Source organism: Melospiza georgiana, chromosome 14 (assembly GCF_028018845.1).
Source record: "Melospiza georgiana isolate bMelGeo1 chromosome 14, bMelGeo1.pri, whole genome shotgun sequence".
In the NCBI taxonomy this organism is placed as follows: domain Eukaryota; kingdom Metazoa; phylum Chordata; class Aves; order Passeriformes; family Passerellidae; genus Melospiza; species Melospiza georgiana.
This window is the reverse complement of record NC_080443.1, coordinates 9552261-9563851: the sequence shown is the minus strand read 5'-3', so window position 1 is coordinate 9563851 and position 11591 is coordinate 9552261. Positions and strand designations below refer to the sequence as shown.

The 11591-nt window shown below is 39.2% G+C and overlaps 1 protein-coding gene across 1 annotated transcript; it reads left to right on the top strand.

Annotated features, from left to right (window-relative positions):
- Nucleotides 1–3882: 3882 nt before the first annotated feature.
- Nucleotides 3883–11294, top strand: SNX20 (sorting nexin 20). Its single transcript, XM_058034286.1, has 5 exons — nt 3883–3957; nt 4503–4584; nt 6020–6197; nt 7761–7912; nt 10409–11294. Exons 3-5 carry the CDS (start codon nt 6032–6034, stop codon nt 11075–11077), a joined length of 987 nt encoding a protein of 328 aa, XP_057890269.1. The 5' UTR covers nt 3883–3957; nt 4503–4584; nt 6020–6031; the 3' UTR covers nt 11078–11294.
- Nucleotides 11295–11591: the final 297 nt, after the last annotated feature.

The following is an 11591-nucleotide window of genomic DNA, read 5'->3' as shown; positions in this document are numbered from 1 at the left end:
CACACTGGGTATAAATAAATCACATGTGGAACGTGACTGTAAGTATCAGCCAAAGTACACCATAGTTATATGTGAGAAGAAAAGGGGACAGATACATTGATAATAAATATCAGACTTCTTGATAGGAATGACTACATGTAGTAGTCCTAATAAGTCAAAACAAAAATTTTAAAATATTTTAAAATATTTTAAAATATTTTAATATTTAATATTTAAAATTATTTTGCTATTTTAAAATATTCTGTATTCCATGTAATTATGCACTTAATTCAGTAGGAAAAATGACCAACATGGCCCATTGGCAAAGGCTGTCACTCTGCAGACAGAACAGTGCTTGTGACATTTAACCTAAGTTAAAATCCTTTTGACCCACTGGGCTTGCACACAGCTCCATGTCACTGCCAGACCTCAGATGAAAGGCAGGCCCAGACTGCTGTTTACTCCAAAGCTCCTTCATACTCCTTTAGAAGTATGAAGGAGCTGTAAAGTGATAACAGGACTTTGGCAGTGTACAATGAGCCTGCTACATCTCTTTTATGTTGAAAACCCTGTCAGTAACACCAGCACGAAGACATTTGCCATTAAACAGCAAATGATTTCTTTAAACCACACTCTTGTTAAGAGAGACATGTTTTGTAATAATGAAGTATGGTAAACAAATTTCACTTCCAAATGACACAACACTGTGCAATTACATATTATAGCATAGCATGGAACAGAATTTTGTGCTGTGCCAGGATAGGAGTATGGTATTCATTTATCACAGCATTGCCCCAAAAGTGCAGAATATTCATCAAAACAGATGATTTTTTTTCTGCTAATTCAAACATGGAAATGGTTGGTATTTATCCAGCTGCATTTAAAAAAACAGAGAGGAAAGGTTCTTGTAGAAGCATCAAAGACAATATGACTGCATTTTCTAAATATTAGTTATATGATAAAAAGGGACTTGGATAAATATGTCAGGTATTTCTGCCTCCTCTTGTTTGTTTAGGGCTTTTTGTCATTATCTACTGTTCTAATGAATGATTTAGTAAAATAAATCATGTTTAGCTAAATAATTTGGGGCTTGAGATGGCAAAACAGCACAGACTGCAAAGCTGCCTAAAGCTGCCCTTCTTAGGACAGAAGCTGTACAGTATTTTGTAAAGGGATGTTACAGCAACATGCTTAACAAGAATAAGACCTTGCTCTGCTTGTGATAAAATGCCAATAAAATCTGCCAGAAAACTGCAGTTCATATATGACATTGATTTAGCTCTTAAGTTTTCCAGCTGATACCAGCTTTGTAGTCTATGGTTAAGTATTGTATCTGTCAGGGTTTGTGTTATCTGTCTGATTGGGAAAATAGGAGCTGCCCAGATCAGGGTATAAATCAAGGCAGAGTGTTTGACACTGGGGCAGCAATCCCTTTTGGTTCTTTAACTATCAAAAGCACACAGCCTTTCAATAGTGGCAGGCATCCTTTACATGGCATCACAATGCTGGCTCATCTCTTGGCTGCTCACCAAGGTTTGGCCATAAACTTTCCAGTTATTCTTCTTTAAATGAGTCATTTCATCTTAAATGGGTATGGAGGACATAACTCATGTGACAGCCACCTTTTATGCAGTGCACTGTTATGATTTTAACCTTGCCTCTACCCTGCATTATTGCAGAGCACACATTTCCCATATCCCCTGGTAGGTGCATTGTAACACAACGGTCTGTGTGCCTGACAAAGTCAGTGCTCTCACAGAATGCAAACTCAGAGTGAGCCACTGCATCAGGATCCCTTTTCCATCCCTGACAACGACAGAAAATGCTTTTCCATTAAAATTTACCACAGTTTTATGAGTATTAAGGTAAATTGATGGTGTATGTGCACTTGCCTGTCTCTCAGAATGCTTTGCTGCCATTTTGAAAATTTTCTTTTCAACTGCTTAACCTTTACATAATATTTGACTGTTGGAAGCGTAGCTGAAAATATAAAAAGAAATATTAGTTACGCATTCTGCTAGCAAACAACACTGTGTACTGCAGTGTGTTTTACATGTGCTCATCAAGTAGACACTTAGGAAAGTAAAATGCTGCCAGACTAACAGCACTGGGTCCCAGTGAAGGACTGTGTGGACCAAACCTGAGCTGCTGTTTGCACCAAACCTGAGCTCCTGGGAGCAGGATGAGGAGCAGCAGCAGCCTGCCAAACCTGCTGTGGATGTCACAGCTCCTGGGCATGAGGAGCACCCTCAGGAACCAGCTGTGACCATAACAGCTGCCTCTATTCAGGCAGAAGTCTTGTGGAACAACCTTGATTTGTAAATATAATAACACATTTCATTTCTTTTAATAATCAAGGTTAATTTTACTAGAACTTACTTATTCTGAAATAATTGAATGTAGAGGTCACACTTAATATACTGAAAAATGTACTTTTTTCTTTTCTTTTCACTCTACCAAGAGCAAGACAATAGCATTAAACATCACAAAATAATACACTGCTTTTTGGCAACACATAAATTAACTGTTTCCAAATTCAAAGTTTAGATACATCTGTAAACTGTCAGCATGAGTGAAATACGCTGAAATCCCCCCCGGTTTTTGCTCACAATTGTAACCAAAGCCATAAATCTAGCTTTAAAGGAATGAGAGTAGTGCCAGGAACCCATGCCTTGTCTGCACTTAAAAGAGTTGGCTGGTACAGCTACACCTTAGAGCTGAATTGGCAAGCACAGATTTCTTTTCTATGTAACTTAAATCACTTTTCTCATGGAATAGGCTAAAGTGGCTGAAGGACTCTGCCAATACAACAGCATCCACTCCAGGGCTTTTGCCAGCGGGGCTGTAGCTGCATGCAGGGGATTTTTCATCATTCTGACAGCTATTTTGGCAAAACTCCTACATTTAGACCAAGTCCAAGTGAAAGTTGGCATTGTTTTATGTTGCGAATAAAGCAGAAGAGAAGTATTACCAGTTTATGGCCCTGATTTTACATTATTTTAAATTGTTTGTTCTAAAGGAATTTGTGGGGCAGGATCCATGGGGTCCTTTGGAGGCTTGCCTCCCACATTTGTGCTGCATTAAAATTGCTTGGTTTTTCAGTGACTGAACTTTGGCAAAGGGGAAACTTACCTTACTAAAAAAAGATAATCTCCATATTACTTAGCCCAAGAATAGCCATCCTGATGGTTTAAAGCAAATTTCCAAACTGAAGTGAACTCCAAAAGGAAGCATCTGGGCCAAAGGATATGTGGATTAATACATTATTCTTCATCTTGTCCTCAGTTCAACAATGAATTTAAACACATATAGGATTAACTTTAGGCACACTCATAAGCCCATCTCAAGTTTAGTAATCATGTCAGATATGATAATGCTCCTATTTGAAATTTAATTGAGCAGATATTTGAAATTAATCATGTGTTCTGCACTATGCAGAATCAGGATTTCTGTCAGAAGTGCAAGTTTACACAAAGCGAGGCTGTTTGTTGTGATGCCACGTGCATTTTTTCCCTGCGCTGGATGTTAAGCCTGTATTTTAAAGACATCCCAAGGGGCATTCTTTTTCCGCATAAGTACATTTTACGTGCTTAGCTCTTTTTCCCCCTAATCTCCCTTTTGCTAAGAGTGGTTTTTTGGCTTCGTTGCCCACGCAGGGTGGTTTGTATGGACTGTGCCGATGGCGTGGATTGCTGTGAGGCCTCTCCGGTACCGGGGCCGCCGTGCTGGGCCGGGCCGGGCCGGGCTGGGGCGGCCCCGGGTGCGGAGGCTCCGGAGGGTTCATGCGCAATGGGGGAGCGGCACTTGGGGAAGTGTGATTTAACCGAGCCTTCTTCCTTCCTTTCTGTAACACCAGAATGTGCCCGCTAGCAGCAGGCACAGACATCTTTTTGTGCGCTTCGGAGAGCCCGGGCGGGCTGCGCGGGGCCTCGCTCCGAGCTCAGGTGTGAAACAAGCGGAAAACTCCGGGATTAACAGGTGGGTCCTCCGCGGTTTGTGATGCTGAAAACCCAGGGCAGGAGCTGGAGCAGCGCTCACCCCGACACGGAACAGGATGAGTGTCTGCTCTAGATAGCATCGTGTGATTTATTGCGGGAGGGTTGTGCTGGCTTGGATTTTTTTTTTTAATATGGAAAAATAAGTAGTAGCATAGCTAAAGGAGCTTGCCATGAGTTTTAGCTGTGAAAATGAAACTGTTGGCATGAAGTGCAGTTAGTATTCAAGGTACGTGTATTGAAGGCAGAAAATTTGTGTGTCATAACATCCACTTCTGCATTCTTCTGTTTACAAGTGTGTTACGTATCCTGGTAAACAATGTTTTAAAACAGTACAAATAAATAAATAAATGTGTATGTATGTGTATATGTATATATACACATATATACTCATATATATATTTATGAATACAAGATGATGCACATACAAAGGTTTTTTTTCAATGTAAACACAGTTTTTCTTATAAAGTTATCCTAACTCATATCCAAGAAAAATGTCGTCATTTAAAACTGTTTGGCCTTTTTCAGATTGCTCATTGAATCTACTATATATGCTCTCGTGATATATGCTCTTTTGTGATTTTCAAAAGACTGAGCAGTTAAGCAGTAAGTAAGTGGCTATTCTTCATGTTCAAAAAACAGATCATAAGGAGGTCTGAAGGACAGTAAGAACTTTTCGCTCCAAGAATAAGAGCTTCCATGATGCCTTCATTAAGGAGGATGACAACATCTGTACACTTACTTGTGCAGGCCAGCCAAAGGATAGGTTTCTGTTAGAGGAAAGTGGTTTGCACTTCCATTATTTCCAGTGAGGAAAGCAATTTCTTTTCTTTTTATAGCCTTGCAACTTGCCAGAAATAAGTAAGTCTGCTGAAGGAGTTTCCTCACCTCTGTATCTAGCATTGCATAACAGTGTGGTACACGAGTAGAGGCAAAATGATATGTAGCAACAACCCTCCTAAAACCTCCCATTGCTTCATAACTACTTCTTGGGCATTATATTCCTGTAAAACTGTATTGTTCTGTTATTTGGTTTTCACTTGTTGGCTGAACTGGGAGCAACGGTTTGCTCATGCTGAGGGAACACAGCATCTTGGCAAAGTTGTTAGGATGTTCTTAGAGCTTTTTCAACTTCTCTTGTAACACAGTGGTGCAACAGGCAGGTTTTGTTTGTTTGTTTGTTTAAAAAAAACCCAACAAATCAAAGAACATTCTTAAATGTGGAGATGTTTAAGCAGCAGAATGGCCAATGTGGTCTATGGAGTAGGAGTATATTGTATTAAGCATTTTGTCAGTACATGGTGAAATAGTGGTCCTAGTAGAACAGATCTAAAATAGCACAATATATCTAGGGTAAAAGAACAAGTAAAAGGAGAATACTTCTGTATAATAATTAGAAAATTCAGATCTCCTGCCACCAAGCCATTGTCAAAGTCAGTTGTTTTGTTTTCACAGTACAGTGACAAGTCTCTGGAGAGAACCTAAAGCTGTGAAATATGATAAAAACTTTATACTATTTTAGATACCACCCTATTTTGTCCTACACGTTGTGATTAAGAACAGACAATAAGTTTTTGAGTCCTGAGAAGAGTAAATTTTAACAGAGTAAGAGAACCAGGCTGCTGGTTATACTAATTATCTCAAAGATTTTTAGTTCATCTGAGCTCACACTTGCAAGCTTGATGGCAAAATAAAAGGAGGAAGAAATCTGCCCACACTGAAGTTCATGATAAAAATCTCATAGGTAAGAACAGAGTTCCCAATCTAATCTTATTCAACATAACTTCTTATGGTTTTCTTATTTGATTTTAATCTGACAGAAAAACATCCAAACACTTTCACTGGTAACAGTAATAGGGATGGTTCTGTGCTGTGTAGATATTTCTATTTATTACTTTAGTTTTTATGAAGTTGCACTGATACAAATTCACAGAGAACAAAGAATGAAAAATGAACTAATAGAATGAATAATACAAGAAAATTGCCAAAGTGGATCCCCTAAAGGCATGGTACTAAGAAATCTCATGGGGTTTGTTATCTTTCAGTGCTAGCAAGCAATGGAGCAAGATTCACACTGCACAGCAGAAAGGGAACTGTTGGAAGCTGTAAGCAGAATTACCACATCTTCTACCACAAGTCCATCTGATGAAGAAGAAAACGAACCCAAAGCTGAAATTTCATGTCAAGTGAGAAAAGAAAACCCAGAAAAAGATGACATGCAAGGTTGATGCTATCCTTTAATTTTATTTTTCATCTAGCTGTTTCTGATGTTAATTTTTTGTTTTAAAAACTTTGCTTCTTTATTGCAGCAGTGGTTCAAAGTTGTACTGCCATACTCCACTGAAAAAAGCCTTGAGTATACTTGTAGTAGCAATAGTAAAACCAGTGCTCATCCTGGTGTGTGTATATACACACCAAGATGTTTCCTTTCAAATGCTTCCTGTCTAAAATGTATCACAAATTTAATTTACACACCAGGAATGAAAGCAGTGATCACCAGATGGCTGATCTTGGGAGCGCCCTTTCTGTGCATCACCAGTCTGAGCTCCTTGGCACTTTCATCAGGGACCAATCTCAGGCCAATCTCAAGCAGGCAGCTCTCACATGCCTTTAAAGAGGCTGCACTGAGCATTCACCATGCCTAACATCACTCTCATCTGTTATTAAAGAAAATGTTACCTATAACATTAAATATATATAATCTCATCAAGATTTTAAATCTGGAAGGATGCCATAAAAACCACCTCTCCTAGGAAGTAGATGCTTTGAGCCAAACCCCCAAGGCCTTGATAATTGAAACTGTATGGTCAAATGATTAAGAACATGTAAAAGAGAGGCCACTGACCGAGTGCTGTGGTGCCTTTACAAGTCTATTTCTGCATATTCCATTTGTTTTATCCACTTATCTAGCCTATATGGCACCTGATGAAATCTATTGTCAGTAGATTTCAAAGAGAGAGAAATCGCCTTTTTGAAATTCTACATCAAATTCTCCTGTAAGCAAACTTTCCAGCCAGCTGTCCCATATTTTTTATATATGCACACACACACACACACACACACATATATATATATATGTATGTGTGTGTGTGTGTGTGTATGTATGACTGTGGGAAGAGAGAAAGGAGGAGGTGTATATATATAGATATAGATATATAGACATATAAAAATAAAATTATATCTTTTATATATGCATATATAATATATATAACTGAACTGTGCCATCAAAACAAGAGAGAATTTGGGAAATCCTCCTTCAGCTGAGCTGGTTATCCAACTTTTAGGTTAGGATATTCATGTTTCCTCAGCTTTCTTCTATTACTGCACAAACCCCATATTTGAGTAGGGACAGTTTTTGAATATATGTCTGAATTTGCAGCTGCACTGTATTATCTCATCCATTTAGCAACAAAGAAGCCTGGAGAAACATCTGACTCAAAAGACTCAGTCAGTGTTTCTTAGGGCTACTTCTGGGATGATGAAGAGAATCTCCTGCTCAGATTGTGCCCTAGGTTACAACCTTGACATATAAAATTTCGTGGCAGTCTGTTCTCTACAATTTTGTATTCTGCAGGTGATATCTTTTCTTTCAAAATTTCAGACCCTAATAGCTCTCCTCAAAGCATCTGTTCCTGTCTATTAGCAGTGAAATTTTATTTCATCAGTCTTTAGGTCTTGCTGTTACAGCAACAGAAAGTCTGGGCTGTCCTTTCACAACAAATACATAAGAATTTTCTTTCCAAATGCAAAGAATAAAATCTGAAATACTAAATATACTGTTTTTAGATTCCAGTGCAACCCTAAGTCCCAACTCTTCGATGACCACTAAGGAGCTTCAGGAGTACTGGAGGAATGAAAAACGCCAGTGCAAACAAATCAAACTCCTTTTTGAAATCCCATCAACCAGAATTGTAGAGCACCACTTATCTAAATACGTGGTAAGATAAGAAATGAATATGTAAGAAGATCATTAATTTTCATTCACTCTGCAGGGGTCTGCACAGCACACAGCAGGCCTCACTACATGAAAGCCTCAGCAAGGGCCAAGTTTTGCAAGCCAGGATCACACTGAGCAGAACCTGTTCTCACTGATTGTATGGGCCTGCCTGGTGGAATCTGCATCTAAAAAAACCCTCTGACAGTCAGTTCACAAAATCTGCTGCAGTGGGAAAGTGTTATCAAATAAATTAGTATCTTGAGTATCCTTAAAACACAGCATTTTGTCAACATTAAGGAAATTCTCACAAATGTAAAAATATCTGTATATTTACACATCCACTGAGCTAGCCAGCTGTAGCAGCTGCAGTGCATTTGTATAACTTCCATATCAGAGGTTTCTCTTAGCACAAGTGCAGAACTCTTTGATGTTGACAAAGTCTAAGACATCCTCCCTCTAGATGACTTGGGATTGTTCCCCTTCCCTACTTGGAGCTCCCTTAGGTGGCATATTTCTGTCATATTTTTAAAATAAAACATGAGTATGAGGAGTGGGAACAACCAAGCAGTTTGGATTTTTGTATCTTTTTCCCAGTACTGACACTTGGCTTTTATTTCTGATTCTGCTCCTGGCCTTCAGAAGGACTGATCTAGACTGAATGCCTTTTAGTACTCCTGTGAAATTCAGATAGGGATGATTTCCTTGTTTGCTACAGTCTGTGAGATCTGTAGATGAAAAATGCCAAGAATCAGCATTGCTGATACTGGGTGATCCAGTTTGGTAGAATTTGAAGCAAGTAAATGTTTTGGAGACTTACATCTTTTTGCATGCTGGACACACCTACTTAGTTGCTGCTTTTCTTGCATACACCCCTGAATATTCAGCTTCTAAATAGCTAGAAATTGGTTTTGTGTAACTGCATGAGAGCAAGAGCATCATTCAGCATATGTGCAAATAAACTTAGTCATAAGTCACAGGCCTAGGCAAAAAGATTTACATTACAACAAAACTGAGCCAATTTGAATGACAGTCTAATTAAGTGCTACTTCTTACCTTTTTCATGCACACTCCACAAATAAAAAAGCAAGTACTTGTAAATTATTCACTTAGCTGCCCTTGATAAAATGATAGCTTAAAAAAATTGCTCTTATGATTGTTTTAGAATGCATCAGGCATATATACACTTTTCAGCAGGGAGCAGGACAAAGTATAGGAAAATGTCACAGTGCTTACAAATGAAAAGAGATCAGAGAAGTCAGCTCAAATTTAGAAACCTTTCAAGAACTGCCTGTAAAGATCATTTATGAAGATTAAAAGAGAGAATTTCTCTTTAAGGAAAAACAAGGAAGAGAATCAGACAGGCATAATGCAAGTACTGGTTTGCAGCCTTCCACAGCAGCAGAGAAAACAACTGGCATGAGCAAAACCCCTCCAGCTCCTGTGTAAATTAATGGGCACAGGGTGAGGTTGGATGTGAACATGGTCATCATCCAAGAGGCCAGCAATCTGTGTCCTTAGCTGGTGACACAGTTAAGCTGGCTCCCATGGAGCTACCATGGTTTACACACGTTAGGGATTGGCCCTTCCTCAGCATCACTGTGAGAAGAGATTATTTGGACAACACAGCAAAGAATTTTGCAGCTATTTGCCCAATACCACATTTATTATGGTCTTTTTGGGGCTAGTGAAGAGCTGAGGAAGACGTGCTCTTGAGTACTGTTAAGTGGGGCAGCACAGCTGTTAGCTGCTAGTGAAGGGCTTTGGATAGCAGATTGCTGTAGAAATGTTGCTTTTTTGGTATTATTTAAATGTGAATTAAGTTTGAATACGGGACAATGATTTAGAGGAGAGAAAAGAATTTGGAGTTGCTCCATCTTATTTTTGCACACACCAGATATATTGCCAAATACTCCCTCTTCTTTCACAGCATTACTAGCACCCCAAATCCCAAGGAATGTCTTCTACAAAGAGCATTTCTGAATATTATGACCAATGTAAAATAGATTACATTCAATATTAAGTCTGGGAAATCCATTCAGTTCACTGAAGATGATTGATTGCAGCAGCCATGGCTGTTATAAACAAAGTGCAGCTACAGAAATGCTTTGTGAATGTTTTCATGTGCTTCAGTCTGCTGCTATTTGCTTTCCCAGCACCTTGCAGGATGGGATCTGTTAGTGTTCTCTTTATGTACAAGTTACTTACGTGCTAAGCCTAAGCCTGGTGACAGGAGTACAGAACAGCAGGAGGAGGGAATTTTTAGTTTGATGGCTGCAGATATTTCAGCTCTACACTGAGCATGCACCATAAACCCAGGCAGTAACTGATTTAGCAGCACTGCCATGGGAGTACACGAGATTACACACAGAAAATTAGTGCAGGAGTGTTTCAGCTGGAGGACTGAACAAACAAAGTCTGCTTTGCAGACAAAATCTGACTGCACTGGGGCTAGAATGGTCCCTTCTCATGCTTATTTTTTCTCTTTGATTGTGTTTAGATGTATAAAATCATCATTTTGCAAACAGGGAGTTTTGACAGCAACAAGTCCGTAATTGAACGGCGTTATTCAGATTTTGAGAAACTGCACAGAAATCTGCTGGAAGAATTTAGCGAAGAACTGGAAGATGTAACCTTTCCCAAAAAAACTCTAACAGGAAACTTCACAGAAGAAATAATCAATGAAAGAAAATTAGCCTTCAAGGACTACCTGAGACTCCTCTATGCTATGAAATACATCAGAAGATCAAAAAAATTTATTGACTTTTTAACAAGGCCAGAGCTTCAGGAGGCATACGGTTGCCTGCGGGGTGGCCAGTACACCAAAGCTTTGGAAATCCTTTTAGAAGTCATTGGGCTGCAGGAAAGGCTGACAAGAGGGAACCCTGTTGCAATTGTCCCTACCCTCTGTGCCATCGTGGTGTGCCACAAGGACCTGGAAAACCCAGCAAGCGCCTTTGAGTATGGAGAGAAAGCTCTGTCACGCCTCTGCGTGCACACCAGCCACAGGTATTACATGCCACTGTTAGAAACAATGATCGCTCTGGCATATGAACTTGGCAAGGATTTTCTGTCTTTGCAAGAAAAACTGGAAGAATGGAAGACAAAGAAAGATCCCGTACGGGTTTTTACCCTGAAGGAACTTGCAGTTCGGGAGTACGTACGGTGAACACAAGAAAAAAATTAATGAAAGAGCAAACTCTTGGAAGAATGAGAACTGGAAATTAACTGATTGGGTTGCTTAACATTGTATTAATAGGAAAAAAAATTAAATATCCTCTATGATCAAAGGGGCATTAACATCTGTGTTGGAATATATTACATCTACTGTACAGATACGAGGAGTTCCCAAGGAGCATTTTAAGGTTTCTTGAAGGAAATGTGCAAGAAAATAATCATTTATGATTTGGTTATTTTGAACATAGCTTATTTTGTGTGAAAAGTCAGAATAAGAAAATACAATTAATAAAGCACTTGAAAATCTACAGAATGAGGCATTACTTGTTCATGTGGAAACTACTTCCTTTCAAGAAAGGAAAGTCATCCTGTCCTCCTCAGACACTGAAAGTAGCTTTTTACTCCTCCAGCTGAGGCCTGGTCAAATGGCACTTTGCCATTTCTGAGGATGATGGGGTTGGTCCTGTTCCCTCTGAATTCAGCTGCTGTGGGCAGGAGGAGGGGGA

What these genes read in the sequence shown, in the direction of transcription:
- SNX20 (XM_058034286.1), top strand. Translation starts at nt 6,032, where the DNA reads ATGGAGCAAGATTCACACTGCACAGCAGAAAGGGAACTGTTGGAAGCT. An exon ending in AGAAAAAGATGACATGCAAG is followed by an intron (nt 6,198 to 7,760) that starts GTTGATGCTATC and finishes TACTGTTTTTAG; the next exon opens with ATTCCAGTGCAACCCTAAGT. An exon ending in ACCACTTATCTAAATACGTG is followed by an intron (nt 7,913 to 10,408) that starts GTAAGATAAGAA and finishes GATTGTGTTTAG; the next exon opens with ATGTATAAAATCATCATTTT.